At 38.0% G+C, this 21,660-nt stretch overlaps 1 protein-coding gene across 6 annotated transcripts in view; it reads right to left on the bottom strand.

Moving 5' to 3' along the window:
- Window positions 1-625: 625 nt before the first annotated feature.
- Window positions 626-21,660, bottom strand: part of MEAF6 (MYST/Esa1 associated factor 6) — a 32,299-nt gene continuing 11,264 nt past the window's right edge. For 2 of the 6 annotated variants that reach the window (XM_036744592.1, XM_036744594.1), the window contains exons 3-8: window positions 20,273-20,360; window positions 19,934-19,979; window positions 12,930-13,122; window positions 6,374-6,403; window positions 5,529-5,562; window positions 626-4,839 (exon numbers count right to left, since the gene is read on the bottom strand). In XM_036744592.1, the coding sequence (XP_036600487.1) occupies window positions 4,831-4,839; window positions 5,529-5,562; window positions 6,374-6,403; window positions 12,930-13,122; window positions 19,934-19,979; window positions 20,273-20,360 (400 nt within the window). In that variant the 3' untranslated portion in view covers window positions 626-4,830. The other 4 variants (XR_005009572.1, XR_005009573.1, XM_036744593.1 and 1 more) reach the window with 4 other exon arrangements.

The following is a 21,660-nucleotide window of genomic DNA, read 5'->3' as shown; positions in this document are numbered from 1 at the left end:
CATGCCATGGAGAGACCCTGAGCTCTGTGACAGCCAAACACAAACTCCAGCACGACCTGGTGAAAGACCGTTGTCCCAAAATCAGGCAAGCTATGTTCCAAGAGGCCCATCACAGGGGCATGGATTTTCCAGTCTACTCAGGAAGATCTACTAAGGCAAGGAAGGGTTTAGGATCTGAGATGGAAGGAGCATCTGTACCTGCAAGGATTTTTAAAATAGTAATGTTTGTCAGATAGTTTTGGAAAGTCCTAAACAAATTCAAATTCAAGCATTATCAGTCAGTAGCCCCCGGTGATTTGTGAAACTCAAGTAGTAACTTCTGCAAAGCAACTGGAAAAAAAAAAAGAGCTCTGGCTAATGAAGTTCTAACTTCACAAGCAGTAACTGAAAAGCAGCAATAGGAAGGACAAGGGACAACTGAGGCAGAAAGGTCCATCCTTATTTGACATCCTGTCTGGAAGGTGTTGAAATTGGGCATGGAGTTGACACCTCAGTGGTCTGAGCAATCCAAAGCTATGGAACTGAGCAATGGGAGCGTGTGACATGTGGGGAACAGAGGAAAGAAGACGGAGAATTGGTTTAGCTTTGGATAAGTGAAAACCATCATTGATTTCACCAAAACAAATTGCAGAGAGTGAAAGAGAACCTTTATTCTACAGGAGCAGGATTATCAAAGTTAAAACACACGCAATTTTGTTCCAAATGATGAAGAACATCACCTATAAAACCAAGACATCAATACGACTTATTCTGACAGCAAATGGAAGGAATGGCTGTTCCAATCCTTTTCTCTTATTTCCAGGGGTGTCTGCCACACACACACACACACACACACACACACACACACACACACACACAGAGCATTTCTAGGCACTGCAAATAGGATGACACCTCTTGGGGAGAAATAAGTGTTTACAAAAAAGACCAACCCTCCTCCCCTTCCCACCCAAAGCAGGAAACCCCCTAAACTAAGGCATCACCAGAACAAAAGCCACACATAAGCAAGCTTCCTAAATGAGAATGGAATAAAGTGGTGATGGGGAGAAATCTGTAAATTAATACAAAATCCAATTACAGAACCTTTTAAAAGAGTTGGCATTACTTCTGAATCTAATATTAAACTATTAACTACTTTCCTTATTGAGCTTAAGATATACCTGATTATTTGCTTTAATCCACAAATAAACATTCTTCCTGCCTTCTCATTGACTTCCTTTGCTTAGCAAACCCTTTCTTTTCAAAGACGTGACCAAAGCAAGCTTCAGTCAAGCATCCAATACAATAAAAGTTCATAAGAAGAGCACTGGACAGGGAACCAAGAGACCTGGGTTCTAGTTCGGGATCTGCCGCTCATTCTCTTTCTAGGGCTCTTTCTTCATCTGCTCAATGAGGCAGCTGGCCCACATGATCGCTAAAGGTCCTTTCCAGCTCTCACCTCTTGGATTCTAGGCTTGAAATGGGAATTGGAAATTTAGCTCTGTACAATACTGAAGAAAAGGCTTTCTAAGAAAATGGTGCAAAGACAATAAGAAGGTTGTTTATCAGCATAAGAGAAACCTTTCAAACACACAGATAAAACTATACATCATTCTTTTTTGCTCATTAAAGTGGGTCCCAGAGGATCTCTACTTTAACACTTTAGTCTTGTGCCAGTTAAATACTTCAAAGTAATGAATCTGCCCTTCAAGATTGCCTAGTTCAGGTTAGCTACATGGAACCCCAACCCCCCTTAGTACTAATGAGGTTTCACTATACAAATGATTTTCACCTACTCTTTAAAGCACTTATAAGATTCCCAAAGACCCATAGACCAGCTACCAGTCTGAATATCCCTGCCTAGCTCAGCTCCTTGAGAAAAGCCCCTTTGCTCGCCTGAGTTTACACATTGTGTCTAGACTAACACTTTTGCTGTAGGCTTAACTGCTTTCTTTTCCTGGTCACTGCTTGGAATCTTCAGTTTATAAGGGTGAAATTAATGCCGTTCAGAAAAATGCCCAGTTCCAACTTCCTATGACATATATATCTGAATTCTCATCATGTTGAACCTCACAAACCCCAAGGACCAAAGGCAAGTCCTGTATTACACAAGAATACACCATATAAGGCATTAATGGGTGAAGATATTTTAATGACTGCCAAATGTCACCTCCCCCTATAAATAATGAAACAAAAAGTATACCAGCAAAGTCCTTGGAAATGTTTTGCTTTGATATGTCTCAAAATTACTACTGTAGCCAGCTTACAGGGTGGGAGATGAGGTAAGAAGGAACAAATGTATTTTCCTAAGGCAAAGCTTGAGGTGAAGAAGAAAATAAAGAACAGGGAGAGTTCCCCACCTCTACTATTTGGCTTTGGGGAAATGGGGAGAAGGGAGTAAAATGGAAGGGGAGTTAGCAGCTGACTTCTACATAATACCCTACAGATTTCTAAGCACTTCTTATAAAGCAACTCACTGCTATCCATTTAGGACAATTGTCTCAACAAATCCACCAGAGTCCTTAAGTGAAACTCAAATTCCCCCAAGGAATCAGTACTACTAAAAAGAGATTTTCCATAGTTTGTGGTAGTACTTCTGAGTATTTTAACTTTTGGCCTTAACAACTACTGCCAAGAACAGAGGGAACCCCAGAGCACCCAGAAAACCAGGACAAAATCTGAGAAGGTTTTGGGTAACCAATCTTCCAAATCACATCACACTAACAAATATTTATATGCAAGGCCCTGCTTGCTACGAGTTCCAGTTGCTCTCTCCAGGTTCTATTGCATTCCCCAAGTTTTTCTTTGGGTCGATGATGACACTGGATAGGATTCCTTATTAAGTTAGGCAATGGTCCTGCACTTCCTAGTCTAAACCAAAAATGACAAATACTCCAAATGCAGTTCTTCCAAGTGTCCCAGGAGAAATCCTGTAATTCAAAAAAACCTCTTTTATACTGCTGCATACGACTCCAAGTCAGATCTACCTAAAACCCGAAAAGTCTCTATGGGACTGATCCCTTTGATAGAAGCACAAATGAAAGCAGTTGGCTTTATAATGATGCAGCAGTTCATATAGTGGGGGGTGGGTGGGGAGAGTGAATACTAAATATAAATATATATGTATATGTATATTTTACGTACACTGCCACTAAATCACTAACAAAGTCCAAATCATGAGCTGGGGATATAACCGGTTTGCTATGTGCTAGGTTAAACATCACAGAAGCCAATGACTAATACATGAGAAATAGTGCTGGCCTCTCCCCTGCACAAAGGGCCAGTATGATAGACGAGGAGACAGCTGCTGGGCTTTCCTTCGGGATACCTCTTCTTCCCAGCATCCTTCCTGGCACAAACATCTAACTGTTCCACTGGCAGCTCAGAGGCAGGCACTCTTGCTAACCAAACCAAAGCCTACCTAAGGAGGCAAAAAGTCTGAGAGCACAGATGCAGTGCTGTTTGGGGGGAGGGGGGTGGTTTGTTGATTTGATAAGATGCTGCATCCTCTCTTCAGGAACCTCATCCCATTAACAAAAAAAACTTCTGCATTTGTGGATCTATCAAGAATTTAGCAAATAAAACATTTTCCCCAATAAAGACATGGACACAAGTAAGATCTATCAATAAATGAATAAAGCAAAATACCAACCCCAAAGTCTTGTTCCTTTGAATAAACCCTAACATTTGCTTTAAGTCCAATCATCAAACTGCCAAGTTCCTTTAAACAGTTTTCAGTAGGTTCTTCAGGTTCAGCAACCTGTTAGTCCTCCCCTCCTCCCAACTTAAAATGGAAGATAAGTCAGTTAATTAGTCTATAATAGCTTTCCCACTTTGTAAGTGATTTTTCTATGGAATTCCTGAATTCTTCCTTATGTCTTATGAAGGTACAGAGAGAAGCTTAGTAATGGATCTTTCTAGAATGGAGTAAATGCCAGTTGGAGGATTACAGACAAGATGAAAAGAGAGATGAGTGTCAAACACCTGATATTTTCTGTATGGTATGAAATGAGGAAAATAAAAATCAATGGGGAAAAAAATCTCAAATGCAAAAGTAAAGCATGAGAAGAGACTGATGCCTGTGAAATTTTATTTTTTATACAAAATAATAAAAACTTATGTTCTAAAAGGATTTGAACTTATGTTTTTTAGCTATTACCATTTGCCTGTACATGAAAATTGCTTCCAATTCAGAAGATGAGAAAAAAATTAAATAACCCTCTACCTTCCCCCTGCAAAAAGACAAATAGGACAAGTCATCCATTTTATTTATGCTACTAGAGATTATTTGTGTTAGGATATCAGCCTCTAAGCCAAGTAAAGATAATCAGATTCCAAAGAAAACAGCAGGAAGCCATAAGCTGTACAACTGTATTACAACAAACCCCTCAAAGAAAACAAGACAGTAACAACAAACAACACGTAAGGCAGAATAAGGAAATGCCTGATATTTACAGCCTCCATACGACAAAACACAACTGGGCGCTGGTTTCGGCATCAAAAAAAACCCAAGACATCTCTCAATGGGTATCACAGAAGACTCTGATGCAGCCAGTGCTGGGAAGTACTCAATCCCAAGAATGGAGAACTGCAGAAAGTAGGCAACCTAGGACTGCACCGTGCCTTGGTCTTCCTGCAGTTCAGTTACTAAAAATGACACGAGGTAAATGGTCTGATGTGGTTTTACAGAAAGGCTTTTCTTTCACCCCTCTTTAGAACAAACTACTCCTCAATGCAGGCACTGGGTCTGGGAGTGCAGACATTAATGGCCACTCAGTGGAGGGGTGTTTCTCTTGGTGAAGTTGTATGAGGGCAGGGCTCTACAGCCTGTAAGCTTCTGTATTAATGGGTCTTCTAATAATCCTGTGGGGGAGAAAAGCAAAATTCCAAATTACTACCCTAAATGGAACTCGGAAGAACACAAGGATTTTACTATTTTAGGTTTGTAAAACAATTCTTTGTTAGAGTACTCAAGTATAGAAAACTGCACAGCTTAAGAGCCTATTTCCAAGCAATGTGCTGTCCTTGGCAACTTTTTGAGTCTATTTTTTCCCTCAGCAAAGGGCAGAGAAATCTACTAATCTCTCCATCCTCACTCTCACAGCATCTACCCTAAGACCAACCATCCCCAGGTACTGGGAAGCAACACCTAGTCAGGGGTAAGGGTGTCTCTAGAATGGACCAAAGCAAAGAGAAGAAGCCCCACATACACGGAAAGGACAAGCTTGTCCTTGGTAGCAAGACATACTCTAGTTGAGCTCCCCTGCCTTGGAAAGCCCAAGTACTGACTATTTTTCATTGAATCAAAAGGGAATGATTTCAAGTAAAACTGTTTGAGAACTTATTTCTTCTTTTAAGATATAAAGCAAGAATACAATACTCTTAACAGCTAAAGGTGTGTCTGAGAAAACTGTTCTAGGCTCCAAAAGAAAACACAGACCAAGCAATAAGAATTTTGTTGCTTTTTCATTTTTTGCTCTAGGACATAGCTTCAAGTCAGCCAGCAAAGCTTGGCTAGTTCTCTCCAGTGACTTCAGAACACTGATACTTACGGCTCTTGGCTTTTTGTTTAGCTTCAGATCAATCCTGTGGTGAAAAAGACAAAAGATATTTGTATTTTACCTAACAGGAAAAAGAAGCTCCAAGAATCAGAGACTGCATATGGTACAAGCTACAACAAAGACTATTTGGTTAAGAAAAATCCACATTTTTTCATTAGACTATATGTCAAATTTAGTTGTTTACCCACTTATTATTGAGCAAGGATCAGTTAAAAATTGTAAGAGCAGATTCTCTAGACCTTGCCAAAATGCAAACTTGGATAACAACCCAGTAAGAAATATGGTAGTTGTAAAAGCCATTATCATTTTAAAAATTACTATGAAATTATGTGTTAGAGAGATTGGATTAAAAGGGCATGCTCTACATTAATGTGTTAGCTGTGTAACTATATCACCGATAATTATTCAGACACATTCCAAGTAAGTTCAGGAAAAAAAGACTACAAGTTTGTATTTCAGGATGTGAGATATAACAGGAATTAAGTGAATTTCATTTATTAAACTTCTCCAGAGCAAAATATCCAAATCTGATACTATTAATCTCTTTATGAAGAAAAGCCAGGAAATCAGTTTAAATATGAAATAAGGTAAAGTTGGTCTATTTAAAATAAAATAAAAATGAATAGAAGTGAAGATTACTTAATTTTGCTTAAGTTATTAAATGAAATGTTACCTCCATCACGTTTTTCTGTTTTTTAAAAAAACTTCCCAGCCTAACCTAATATACATACCTACAATTAAACAGATAAACTATGAGTTAGAAAGGTCTCAAAAAGGCATACTGGTGTCTACACACTAAACAACACAGCACAAGTACTAATTCAAATCAAACTTACTCAAAGTCATAATCAAACATGCCAGACGGGCTGAGGGGCAGCATTTGAAAGGAAGAAAGCAATAGAAATTAATATACTAATTAAATAAATTAGTTGATTAGCCACCCTAGCAAGATTACTAAAAACAAAATCAGCTTTAAGAATCTTATGCCATAAAACCTCAAACATCAAAGCACCCAGGTTTCTATAGTCAAAAGTTTCCCTCCATGGATTTTTACATCAGAAGTATAGTAGTGTTATAAAAGGGATGGTTATTTCATTAGAACTCTACCAGATATGTGGACCAATTCATTAGCTGGCAGATGCAGAGTTAGATTTTTTTAAACATACATGAACGGACTAAAAATGTAGAAGTAGGGCATTAGACAAAATGGGGAGAAAAGAGTTTAGGCATATAATAAAAAATGCTTTAAAAACAGTAACTCACAACCCAGTAATAACAGCATGAACTTTTTTTTTTAAAGGAGAAAAAGAGAAAATGTTCTGCAACACTATACTCAAGTAATATGTTCTCAACCAGGTGTCTAGGCCGGGGACCTGACGCTCTCATTCTTCCTGGAAGTCAAGGGCTGAATGAATACCCTTCAATGGCAAGGTGTTCACTCAGGAGATGGGCTGGTCAAACTGCTCAATCACTGAATGCAATACAGCTGACGGGAGTTACCTATTAAACATCAGGGCTTTAATTTAGGCATTCCAAAGTTTTCCAAGCATTCGGAAGAAACTTTGAGCATCCACAAGTATCCCAAACTTTCATCTACGCTCTTAGAAATTGGGGTAGAAGTAGTACCAAGTCCCAGGCTCATAGGTTTTGAGCTGCAAGGAACCTGGGAGGGCATCCCCTGAAACCACCCCACTCCCACCCCCATTTTACAGCCAAGGAAATTGAAGCCCAGAGCCACCACAATTTGTCCCTAGTTAATAAGTCAAGGTAATAGGTTTCGAACCCAGGTCCTCTTATTTGAAATCTAACATGTTTTGCACTGTTAGCCAACAGTGTGTTACAATTTCTGGTAGCGCAAATGACAAATACATGAGCAGTTATAAAATATCTTTTTGTTGCTAGCCACACAAACAGCAGACATATGGAGTGATTTCCTTGCTGGCTCCCATGCCTTCCAGGGAATATTGATGAGTCCCAGCCACAGCTGCAGGATACCCCTCTAATTAATTATGTAAGTTGTTCTTTATTTCTTTTATTTTTTAAGACACTATTTGATTTATTTACATTGTTCTGCCAAAATATAAAACTAGAAAAAGGAAACAGTCCCAGTCTAGATTACACCAAATAAAACCAGTTAAATCCACTGAATAGATTTCTAGTTCTTGGTAGTCATTCCTATTCTCTCTTCTCATCACTGTTCTTTATTTCTCACATGAATGTTCTGTGATTCTATTTATACAAGTCTTGAGTGTGCTTTGGTAGAATGACTCCCAGATAGTTTGTGAATTTTGTAACATTTGTGAATGAGACTTCCCTTTCTATTATTTTCTCCTGAATTTTGTTACTGCTAGTTAGAAATGCCATTAATTTTCTGGGTGTGTTCTTGTATCTGCTACTTTACTGAAGTTATAATTCTCAGTTTCTCTGCTGATTCTCTGGGGTTTTCTAAATAAGTTGTCCTATTCTGGCAAATAGGAATAGGTTTGTCTCTTCTTTATATCTGCTCTCTTTGGATGTCAGAAATATTAAAATCATGTTTTGTCCCAATTTTAACTTCTCTTGTCATTGATATTGCTACCAATTTTAAACTATGTCAAATAACAAGCCATCCTTGTTCTATTTTTATATTTACTGAAAAACCTAGTGTTTCTCCAGTGCAAATAATGCTACCTTTTTTTAGATTTATACTTTCTATCATATTAAAAAATCACTCTTCTATGCCTAGGCTTTTTAGGGTTTTTACCATAAATCAGTGTGGTACTTGGTCAAACACTTTTGCTATCAGCATTTAGTTTTGGGTTACCATGCTTTTTAAATTCAAACAATGCATTTTCCTATCTGAAGTGGTAGAACTTTAGTCAGACTATACCTGAGTAAATCTGGGATGAAGTATGATTTCTATATTCCTTAACATAAGGGGACAACAATCCATCCTCCATATGGCTACAAAATTAGCATTCCTATAACACAGACCATGCCCCTCCCTCTATTCAAAGATCTGGAAAGGCTCCCTCTAGTCTCTAGGAAAAAAAACAGTCTTCAGCCTGGCATTTAAAGCCTATCACAACCTGGTTCCCAAATCCTTCCCAAATCCCAAATCTTAGTTCCTTATGTTCATTCTTTCCTGCCCTCCCTGTTCCAGCTAAAGTGGCCTGCCAGCTGTTGTTTCCCATACATGGTATTCCATCAAATGCTCCCTTATGTGTGGAATGCTTTCTCCTCACCTCTACCTTGCAGAGTCCCTACCTTCCTTCAAAGCACAGCTGAGCTGCCACCTACTCCAGAGGACCTATCCTGATGTTTCCAGTTACCAACTCTCTCTCTGGAAATGACTTCTGTATAAACCCTGCATTTACTTATGCATATTGGGTTTCCCTCAGTAGAATGTAGTTCCCTTGAAGGCAAAAGCTACTTAATTTTCATCCTCAGTGTCTAGCCTATTATCTTACACTTAATACACACTCAACACTTAGTAAACTGAACTGAATAATATAATAATACGCATGATATAAACATGCTGTTCAACTCCACTTTTTTCCTTCAATAAAAGTAACTTATACCTGTCTGCTAAAACAAAGTGCTTATACACGAAAGAAGCTGTAGCTATGGATCAATATCTCAAACACTTTTCTTTAAAGGCAGTTGGGATTTAATCATTCTTAATATAATAAAATACAAGATCAAAGAACAGTATTTTCACTATCAGTGATCTACTTAAGACTGTAGACCTAAAGAATATTCCTTTTTTGGAAGGAATACTGTATCACAAAGACCATGTTCTTAATGTAGATGGGGGGCAGGAGGAGAGAGAGAGAGTGGAGGAGGAGTAGAGAAGGGGTCTGATCCTATGAATTAATTGGTATAGAGAACTTTCAGCATGGAAAAATCCCTCTGCTAATGCAAATCAGCAGCTCTTGTAAATCATACAGTCTTGAGAGTTGCCTGGGGGCACTGAATTGCCCAGGGTCACCCAGCTAGTCTGTGTCAAATCCAGGTCTTCCTGACTCTAAGCCTGTCCCTCTATTCTGTATACCAAACTGCTCCTCAATGATACCGGCTCTTGCCCCTAAAAGCACAGGTCCTCCACATTGGTCCTGCTGAGAATCTGGCAAAGGGAGACAGTCCCAGGTCAGAGAAGGCAAAGACCCAGCAATTTTAAGCTCTCTTTGGAAGTAGCTGCCTGCTCCTGAGAAGAGGATAGTTAGCTCACCTCCCTCAGCACAGAAGTCCAAAATGAAGGGGAAAAAGAGCTAGGGGATGTTCAGAAGAACAAAGAAAAGGATCACTCTCCCCTACTGACCAGTCACAGAAGACTAAACATCAGGATCTGACACCCCACAGTGCTAGTGAAGTCTCATTTTAATTTATAAAGTCAATAACTAGTGTCATGAGAGGCAGTGTGGTGTAATAGACAGAGAGCTGGCCTTGGAGTCACAAAGACCTGGATTCAAGTTCTGCCTCTTACACATCCTGACTAAGCAACCCTGGCAAATCACGTAAGCTCTCGGGGCCCTGCCAAAAGTCTCTTCCCACTCCAGTCCATCCTCAACTCGGCTGCCAAAGGCCATTTATCCAAAAGAGGAGCTGCTCAGTGAGTACCCAGCTGGCATCTGAAGCTCTTCCTACCTGGCCCCTTCCAGACTTCTCACACTTGACTCCCCTCCACCCTCTGCAACCCAGCCCCACTGGCCTGCCTGCACTGTTCTGAACATGGTACTCCCATCTCCCATCTCCAGGCCTTTACTGGCTTATCTGGCTTTCTTCACGTCAGCTAAAATCCCACCTTCAACGTGAAGCTTTTCCCAATCCTCATTAGTGCTAGTGCTTTCCTCAAGATCATATCCAATTTATCCTATATGCAGATCCTTCTTTATACATAGTTGGGTTTCCCATTAGAATGTGAGCTCCTTGCAAGCAGGGACTTTTTTTTTTTTTGCCTTTCTTTAGAATGAAACAGAATCAGTATTTATTGAGTGCCTACTGTGTGCCATGCACTGTGCAAAGCACTCAACAAATATCATCTCATCTTTCTACACTTAGCTCGTTACCTGGCATACAGTGGGTGCACAGTAAACACTTGCTGTTTGACCTGATTTGGCTTCTCCCCATCCTAGAAGGCTCTGCCCCTCACCTCTACCTCTCAGTGTTCCCAGCTCTGCTCACCTGCTGCAGGAAGCCCCTCCTGGTGCCCTCCTGCGAATGCTCTCCCTTTCATATGACACTCCATGTACTTGGTCCCAATCTTCCACATAACTACTTACTGACATATTCTCTGTCCCATTTAAAGCACGCTTCCAGGGGCAGAGCCTTTTGGTCTTTTTTTTTGTCCCCAGTGCTAAACAGAGTGCTTCGTGCATGGTGATTAACAAATGCTTGTTGAGAACTTTTTAAAAGGGTAAAATTTAGCTAGTTCTTCACATCTTCAATATTTAAAACTATGGGCAAATAACTCATATTGCTCGAACACTCAGCTGCAAGTCAAGGGACAGAAGCACAGAGGGCAGCAATGCAGGTGCTAGGAGAAGACAATATGTGCCTGTTTACTATAACATGGCAAGAAAGGCCTCTTCACATGCCCAGGCATCTGGGTGCATGGAGGGTAAAATGGTCAACAAAAACCGGAATTTGCATCAACTTTCCCCTTATCTATCTCAAATTCCTATCTTCCTTCTTTTATTATTTTCCCCTCAACTTTACACCCCCTTATGAGTTCAGTGACTATTGATACTATTCAATTAAAATAAGGTGGTCACCTGAAACAAGAAACAAGCTATTGACAGAATCTACACCACCACAAACCAAATAAAGCCCTTTAGAAATGATTAAGCTTTTCTCTCACTTAATATAAAGACAGAACCATTATTTGAGGATTCACATAATACTAGTTAGCTATCTAAAAAGTCTCAAAGCAAGACTTGCCATGACAACCGCATCTGACTCCCTGGACAAGAGAAAGAATTTGAGAATGGTAAGCTCCTAGCAGAAATTAAATCCAAGAGAGATGCGAAATATATCTGTTGGTACTATAGGTGATAAGCCAGGACAGTGATGACATAACTGTTGGCCCCAGAAAGCAGAATGATTTTTGTTACTTCCTACCAGTGTTAAGAGGCTAATGTGTTGACTTGTTATTAGGGTTACATGGAAGGTTGTTTTTTTTTTACCCCTTTTGCAATCTTCAAATTAAAAGAATTATGAAAAAATTTGCTGCTTTCCAACGTTTCCAAAACACCTTTCAGTTACAGAATGTCAATCTCTAAAGACAACAATTGGAAGTATGAGATAGTAGAAGGAGGGCTAGACTACAAATCAGGTGGGGCTTCCAGTCCTGACTCTGCCATTCCCCCAGTCACTTGAACTTGGGTGAACTCAGCTATAAAAGCAGAAGGATGGATTCAACGATCTCAAAGGCTCTCTCCTCACTCAAACCTTATAAATTCTAGAACCTATCAAGCCATCAAGGGTGAGGGACATTCCTGCTCTCACTGACTGAGTACCACTACCCATGGGCTGCCTGTTCTCTTCAGAGCAAAGAGGCTGCAAGGAATTTCACTGGAATGATGCTTGAAGAGCCCTAAGGTAATGCTAATGACATTTTGCTTCAACAAAAGGTTTGGAACTACACCTTCACTTCTCTCTCCCATGGCAATTTTCTCTTTTACAAGAAGGCAATACCTTTGAATGGACTGTCCATTATTTTCACTTATGAGTTACAACGCTTTGCAACATTATCATTTATAATCAAGAGTTGACAGCGATCTTAAATCCTCCTTTCTTAATGATATCTGCCTTCTACAGACTGTTCACGTTATCTTTCATTTCGCACCTCAGAAAGTAATGCGGACAAATGTTATCTGGGAAGGCACACTCTTATTTAAAAGGGCTTTGGACTCCAATACTTCAATATATGTGTCAGCATATTGCAGAGAAATGATTGGGGGTGGGACAGGGAAGGAGGGAGCTCAACAATCACTCAAATGCCATATTTAAAAAATGTGTTTGGCTAGTTCTCAGAGTTCACAAGGAATCAGAGAAAGTAAAACTAATAGAAACAAAAAAGATTTTGTCTATCCTACTCCCCTTTCTCTCAATTAAAAAATAAGCCCAATCTACCATTTTACAAAAAACCATTTAATATGGTTTTTCTACTCAAACTACACCTACTATTCTCTACCCAAAATCCAAAAAAAACTGGGTTCCTTCTGCATTGTTGGCCTCATTATCCATCAATTTAGAAAAAAAAAGAGACCATATTACTTGCAGCAGAAGCCTTTCCTTCTGGTTCCAAAAATGCAAATCCCCAACAGCAGCACCCAAGAATTTGTATTCCAGAAATACCCCTTTGAAATAATCATCACCTCAGCCCTAGAGAATGGCACCAGTGCCACTAACCTGTGTCGGTTTTTATTCTTCCTCTTTTTATGGCTGCTGTGATGACTCCCTGAAGAGGTGGAGGAAGCAGCCTTCTGGGGTTTCACCCCCTGCACCGATCCATCCAAATCCTCTGTGTCCTCTTGGCTGGGTTCATTCTCCTGATTGTGAAAGTCTGGAGATGTGTCACTCTCTGTACCACTGCCTGGTTCCCCTGTAGGAATTACAAATTCAGAAGAACCTCTTCAGGATCCCTTAGCCAAACAGTTTATCAGCCAAAAAAAGAGTTCACAATGGTTTGTTACCAGCCAGGCACTATTCTCACCCCAAAGAACTTCTACTCTGCCTGAGGATCAAGCATGAGCTTCCTGGAAGTATGGATTGGTTCATTCACTGTATCAATATTCCAAGCACCCACCACATAGTGCTTAATGGAAGCTTGCTGACTGACTGACTGGAGAAAGAAGACTCTCAGTTGAAGCTCAAGTTACTTAGGTTCCTAAGTAATACCAAGTAATTACAAATAGTAAAGCTGAAGACACTGGAGGACAGAGACCTGCAACAAAGATACAACAACCTTGTTGTATTGACTAGACCTTTATTGATATCTTGTTTTTATATCACCTACATTTTTCCCAGCATCCCTCCTCCTCCCAGAGAGACATACTTTATAACAAATAATTTTCTTAAAAGAAAAAAATCAGCAAAATCAACACATTAAGAAATAGGATGCTTCATGCAATGTTCCACACTAGTAGACCCCCTCCAAGGAGTGGGAGCAGGTGTCTTCTCATAACCTCTTCTTTGGAGCCAACCTTGGCCTCCAATATTTCACATTTCATTTCAATTGCTTTGTGATGGTTGTTCTTTCCACTGATTTATATTGTTTTAGTTACATGATACATTATTTCACTTTGCATCAGCTCACTGTTTTCCCATGCCTTTCTGTTTTCACCATGTTTGTCTTCTTACAGCATAGTAATAATTCTACTATATTCATCCACAAGACTTCATTTAGCCACTCTCCAGTGGATTGGACATCTACTTTATTTCTAGTTCTTGCTACCATAAGAAGTGCTGCTATCAATATTTTGATGTATATAGAGCATTTCTGTCTTTTGATCTTCTTGCAGATTATGCCTAGAAGTGAGATCTTTGCATCAAAGAGTATAGACATATCAGTCAATATTTAGCCTAATTCCAAACTGCCATCCAGAATGGTTAACTAATTCCCAATTCCACCAACAGTGTATTGATTATCTTTCTGCAGCCCCTCCAAAGCTTTTTCACACCTTTTGTCATTTTCCTCACTGTCATTTCCCAATTTCCTGGGTGTGAGGTGAAATCTCAGAGTTGTTTGATCTATGTTTCTGGTAATTTAGAACCGTCTTTCATATAGCTGTTAATGGCTTGCAATTCTTCTTTTGAAAACTGTTTACATCTTTTGACCATTTTCTATTGGGGAACAGCTTTTACCCTTTTATATTTCTATATATTATCTTATATATTGTATATGTCTATATATTATCTTAGATATTTACTACAAAGATTTTTCCCTCTTCAACTAGATACATTAATTTTGTCTGTGGAAAACCTTTTCAATTTCCTGTAGTCAAAATTATCTATTTCATCTTTTCTTTTAAAGGGCAGATATAAAATATTTTAATGAAATAGCCTTACAAAGGAATTTATTTATAATTAAGAGGAGATCCAGGGAGAAGGAGATGGATTCTATCTTGCATCTCTGCCCCTTTCCAGAGACCCTTCAGATCCAGCATTTGCCTATTAATGCTGTGTCTCTCAATAGAATGTAAGCTCCTTGAGGACAGATAGTTCACTTTTGTCTGTGTACCTTCAGCATCTAGCCTAGCAGCTAGTATAGAGAAGGTGCTAGGTGGCACAGCGGAGAGAGTGATTGACATGCATTCAGGAAGACTGAAGTTCAAATTCTGCCTCAAATACTGGGTAATTCTGGGCAAGCCACTTAACTCTTTCATCCTCGTTTTCTCATCTATAAAATGGGGATAACGACAGCATCTACCACCTTCCAGGCTGAAGAGGACCCAATGAGATAAAGTATGTAAAGTGCTTTGCAAACGTTAAAGTTCTATATAAGAGCAGCACTTTTTCTGATTGCTAAGAATTGGAAACAAAGTAAAGGTCCATCAATTGGAGAATGGCTAAACAAATTGTGGTACATGAATATAATGGAATATTACTGCATTGTAGGAGATGACATATGTGATGAAGACAAAAGTTTGGAAAGATCTATGTCAACTGAGGCAGAGTAAAGCAGAGCCAAGAAAATATTATATACAATAATATAACATTGTAAATGGAAGGAACGACACACCAAAAAAATAACAATAGTAAATCTAACAAAATCATATCAAGCAGGATTCAAATGAAGAAATATGAAAAGACACCCCCAAAATATCCCTTGATGGGGGTGGGAGATCCACAGCTGTTACACATTGCACATGTTTTCAGACTTCCTCAACGTACTGATTAGTTATACTGATTTCTTTTTTTTAATCTTAACTCTCACCCCACCTATCTGTCATATGGGGTGGCTCTTGAGAAGGGGAAGGGGAAAAGATACATGTGATATAATGGCGATATAAGAAATAGAAAACACCACTAAAATTATTTTTTAAAAAGGACTCTAATAAGTGCTAGTTATTGTTACTTTATTATTAAATATTGGTTGACTGGAAAGCTAGTTATGTACTGCAACGTAATAAAACTACGTTATTGTATGGTTTATGCAAGCAAAAGATAAATGATAAAAAAGAATTATGTGGCACACACAGCAATGTCAACCAATCAACCTTCTATTAATAAGTGAAGAAGGCATAATAATGCTTCATGTATACATAAAAACGAGGAACTTGTTTAATGCAAAGAATATCAAAGCTTGTATGAAGTTAAATCTGCAAGGAAATCATCTGACATGGTAAAGAAGTGTATGGGAACAAAAGAACTTCAAAAAGTAGCCATGCCAGAGAATGCTGGGTAGCGAGGAGGAGGTCCCGAGTCTGAATGCCATCACTGCCCCTCACTAGTATGGCTGACTGAATGTCAGTTTTCTCATCTGTAAAATAAAGCAGTTGAATTGGTTCTCTCAAAGGTCCCTTGCCAGCCCTAACCAGGGATTCTAATCTATTAAATACACCCATAATAATGTGCAAAATGGCTGTCTAGTTGTCCAGAGAACCAATGAAAAACTAGAAACTGGGTTCATTCAAATAGATAGTAAATTATAAAAAAGAAAGCTAAATAGATAAATTTAGAGAAAAACATAGGTTCATTCTGAAAGAAAATCAACATCGAGTTTCAATGAAGATTATGTCACACAGAATGGCTGATGTGTGTATATATGTTTAAGACTGAAATAAGCAACAATGAAGACTAGATGTACACTTTATTTGCTCCAGAGATGTTAAACAAAATACTGCATTTTTGAGAAAAACAATAGCCAGTGGTGAAACATGATGCTTCCAATTTAGCCTATGGTGAAAAAGACTCAAATCTTCAGGGAGAAACTCGATTGTCCTACACACGTGAGAGGACCAGACCAAGGGAAATTTTCGTTGCAGATTTGGACATTCACCCAAAATTCACTCCAAAGGATTAGTTGCATTAGACTTATGTAGAAATTGAGACGTTAGAGAGATTCTGTACATTGTAAAAAGGAGTAAACTGTAGCCTGACATGTTTCATAACAATGCTTCTGCTCACAGCATGTTTGCTATCAAATGTTTGAACGACAAAAAAAAAAAAATTGGTATTATTCAGCTCGATTCTTTATTTACCAGACTTCACTTCAAATTATTTCCGGCAACTTTCCAAAATTATATCCATCAAGTTTGCCACATCTGAAGATGACCAAAAGAACATGCTAAAAACCTCTGATTATAGTTCAAAAAGAACTCTAAAAGTGTTCAGAGCAGTAACAGCATTACTGGAATAAGTGTTCAGCTTCCTAAGCTACTTCAAAAGGGATACTCATCTGGATCCATAAACGCAGTCTACGTATTAGATAAGAGCCAAAACTACAGTGGCAGTTAATGGGAATGGAAAAGAAATGAAAGTCTGATTTGAGAGTGGGAAAGAAGAAAAAATGGGAGTTGTGGATACAATGGAATAGAGGAATTTAGGAAGACAGAGCAGTAAAGCATGACCCAAAGTTACCCAATTTATGTGACCAGAAGACAGCAGGTATAACTATTAAGAAAAACAATATTAAGATGGAAAGCTGGCTCTGAAGAAAAAACTGGCACTTCTGTTACAGGCAAGTTAAACCTGTAGAAGTAAAAATGTCCAAATAAGAAGCTACAAATGCAAAACTGGTCCCTGAGAAAGAGCTCCACATATCATGGCTATGGATACAGCTTTGAGTTACGCAGGGTCTGAAGCCAACAGACAATTCTTCATAAATTACAAACTTTCAAAATTTTTTTGTTAAACCAGGGTTTTAATGTAGCAATTTAATTACCTTCCATAAGCATCAAGATAATGCCCCAAATGAAATAAGTATGATGAATAACCAAGGATAGAGCTGAAAGGGACCCTAAGATCCCTTCAAACCAACCAGTTCAATCTTTTCATTTAAAAAAAAAAAGGAAAAAAACTGGGACGTAGAGACATTGTTATGGCCAAGATCTTTCTCTGTCCCATAACTAAACCACTGTTAATACTTAGATGCATGGACTTAAGTTCCAAGGTGACACACACACACACACACACACACACACACACGCACGTATATGTATACACATATGTTTTCACTGAGAGATCTTCACATATATTGCATGCTATGGCAAAGTACATGTGCATGGCATTTATAAATTAAATTATCTTACAATGAAGCCAGTAAAAAAAGAAATATGGTCAATTCTTTAGAAATAAATATCTCATTCAATGGAGTTATGCATAGAAATCTATCTTTGATTCCCAAGCACCTAGTACATAGTAGGTGCTTAATAAATCCGTCTTGATTATCTGATCTTATGATACAGGTCACCTGAATATCACTCCTCAAAAAAGGCTCTCAATTTATAGTTGTCTCATTTAACATACCAATTTTTGATGTAATGAACAGAAAGCTGTTTTATACCAACTCCTTTGAATAAGTTTTAAAAGCCTTGAAAATGAAAAGATTTGGAAAATAAAACACAGCAAATGAGAAACTTATCACAACTCAAGCTCAAATATGCAGAAATATATCTTTTTAACTTTATAATTTCCTCCAATCTTTTCAACACGCACTCTTCCTATAAACAATTTAATTTTCCATTTTTCCCTCTGAAATAGCTTTGGATTCCTTATTTATGTATTCCACTAGGTGAGTATACCTCCAACTTTTTATCGTCACTAAAAAGTAATCAAAATATTAAGTTATAAGTCTTGAAACATCTACTCAGAATTCAACAAACAGGAAGAAAAGGGGGCTTACAGTCAAAGATTAAAGTAAATACAAATTTAAACCAGGCCCTTTTTATTCATGTATATATGGAACAAAGTTCAGGAAGGAACAAAAGATGTATGTCATCTTAAAAAATCCAATTCAGAAAAATCCCGAAGTACAAAACTAAATATATTACAAAATAACTTTTTATGAAAATGTTCACATATCTTTCCTAATACATTTAAAATTATTCAATTTATATATATCTATATAGATAGATAGATAGATAGATAGATAGATAGATATATCTTTTCAAGAACATGTCTACTGCATAAAGTGAGGTATATATTTATCTTCAATGGTTGCTAGGAAGCCCTTCTTAGGACAATTTACTCCAGATGTTATTCTGAAGTACTGTTAATCAGTTAATCTTTCTTAGAGCAGGTTTACATGAGATGTTGAAAATGGTCTAATGGGAAGAACCACGTTTCTGAATGGTTCTTAAATTCTAGTCATTTACAGAAGAATCAAATTATACTAATTTACAATGCTTTGACATGTACCCTTTTATAAAGTGGTTTCAGAGCTTGGTTTAATAAGCACTCCTTTGCCCTGAGTTAATTCATTACCTTGTATGTTATTGTTAATGTAGTTATTTAGTTCTAGTGAAAAATATTCACATGACCTAATTCTGCTATACTCTCCCTTTGAAATAAAAAAGCATCCATAACTTAATATTTCTATTGCCCTATAAGACAGAACTTCTCATCCTAAATGTATCAGTGGTATATGATGCCAACCACAGCAACAGGGAGGAAGTGCATGACCTACAGAAAATGATCATTTCCCAAATCAACATCCCTCTCTTTGCTCTCCTGATTTCCCTTCATCCTTGAATTTGTATGAATAGTTGATCCTCTAAAGATATACTGATTTTTAAAGAAGCTCCAATATGGAGAATTCCAAAAACTGAAGTACAAAGATAGATCTCTCATCACTGTTTCAGAAGTCAAAATAGAAACAAAGTATTGCTTCCATACATTAAATGGTAGTGTTGTTTTCCAAAGCATCCATTATCTAATAAGGCGGAAGATAAGTATGTTTCCCATTTTATAGACAAGAATTTATAGGTATCATGGATTAATAATATGGGAGAGTTAAAATGAACATTGGAGGTCACCTAACCCAAACTTTTCATTTTGAAGTGGGAGCAAGTAAGCTCAGAGACACTACTGGAACTAGCCACAGTCACGTACAACTATGCCCACAATCCAGCGCTGCTGATTTCAAGTCCAAGGCTCTTTCCATCTCACCAGATTACCTCTCTCTCTGTAATAAAAGTTCTTCAATAACTTTAATTCAGTGGGCTTAAAGAGGGTCACTTACATGTGTTTTTTCAGAGAACTGAGGACAGTTTTTGAGCCCACCTCCCTAGTAACAACCAAGGGAGGTAAGGAAGCATGTTGCAATCTCTCTCTCTCATAGCGCCTGTAAGGGTTTGTACTTGTATATGAACAAAAGTGCAAGAGAGCCTCCTCTAGGTTTCTCAAAGAAACTACAAGGATTTAACATTTATATGCAGGAATGACTAGATCCTAAGAACAAAAAAACTTACTTTTTTCAATGAGTGGGTCCTGAACTCCAGCCAATGCACTGACTGCCTAAAAGAAAAAGACACCAAGAGTCAGAAGAAAAAAGAAATTAAGATTCTAATCTGGGTATTGCAAAATAGGAACCTGGGAAACCACTCATTTCAGAAAAGTAGCATTTGGCTAAATAGATTTATCTGGGAAAAAATATGAATTTTTTAATAAAGTATGAAAATTACACATCAAATGCAAAAAAAGTACTTTTTTCTTTTTTAAGAGAATTGACACAAAAACTGATCTAAGTTTCAACTGGGTTGATAGTTAGTCAACCATCAGAAATGTACTGCTAGTCTTACCCCACTTACCGCTGCTGAAGTAACTGAAGATTTACTGAAGAGTCGTTCGGCTTCCTTAAATTTTCGGTTCCTACGATCATTTTTGCTATTGGAGTTTCTAAAATGGAGGAAAAAAAACCCTACTAAACACTTGCTGAATCTATAGTTAAATTTTATTCCATACTTTGATTTGATAAGGAAAAAATTATTTTCAGAAACAAGAAATCCTTTTTCCACTGAAGGCACCGACCCACAAGGAAAAAAATTTCAGTTAAAAGCCACACTTAAAAAACTTATTTTAGTTCTTTTTTGCTTTAATGTAATAGAATATTTAATTCACAAGTTTTTGAAATTAAGAATGGGAAAATAAGGTTTTATTTAATAACAAAAATGAAGGATACTTCAGTTCTATACACTGGCCCAGAAAGACCAGAAAAGAGATGAGAGAAAAGAGAATGGGAAAGGGAAAAGAGAGAAGGCAAGAAAAACAGAGAGAAGAGAAAAAAGTCACGAAGGAACAAAGACACTCATACACTGGGAGAGGATAAAACCGAAGAAAAGAGGAGGTACCCAAAAAAAGAGGGAGAGAGAGATGGTCAGAAACATACATGTACCCCAAAGGGAAAGGAAAAAGGAGGGAGGGTGGGACAGACAAACAGACAGACACACCCACCAGAAAGGAATAGAAAGACAGTCATGTGAACCAAAAGGAAGAGGATCAGAAACAAACACACACACACACACACACACACACACACACACACACGACACCCCAGGAGTAATTCAGGAAGACACCAACCAAGAAAAAAGGATGATTTTCTTTTACTCCAACTCTTCAAAATTCATCATATTTTCCAATTATTTGTAAACTATATTCCACATCTTGTATTAAAATCATGAGACTCTGGGAGAGGGGGATGTGGCATTAAAGAAGCTTTATAATGTTCTGCATAAAATCCAGCCTGTTCTCCTTCTCCTCTCTTCCTATTTAACTGTGAGCCAGAGTATTGTCCATTTGTACTGTTTGTCCCAGAGACACAGACTAATGGAAAAGCTCAAAAAGTTGTCTGTCCGAACTCATGATATAATCTGAGTAATGGTTATTCTTCAATCACTTGTCCTTTCCCATGCGGATGGTAAGTCAACTCTTTTGAATGGCTACAGATCTTTTCCAGGAAACTCTGCTATGTTCCAAGGATGGGTGAAAGCAGCATTAATTTCAACTACAAACAGAAACATCTGTAAGATCTCAATATCCACATGAATCCCTCTTCAACACAGACCATGTGCTGAATCAATTTCATGCCTCAGCTGATGATTAGTATTTAGTAAGTACTTATTATGCGCTAGGAACTGTGCTGTTAGGCATACAAATATAAAGAGAAAGTTGGCCCCTGCCTTCAATGAGCTTACATTCT

The sequence above is a fragment of the Trichosurus vulpecula genome, chromosome 2, assembly GCF_011100635.1.
Source record: "Trichosurus vulpecula isolate mTriVul1 chromosome 2, mTriVul1.pri, whole genome shotgun sequence".
NCBI lineage: Eukaryota > Metazoa > Chordata > Mammalia > Diprotodontia > Phalangeridae > Trichosurus > Trichosurus vulpecula.
The sequence above is the reverse complement of the archived record's forward strand: the minus strand, read 5'-3'. Positions and strand labels throughout refer to the sequence as shown.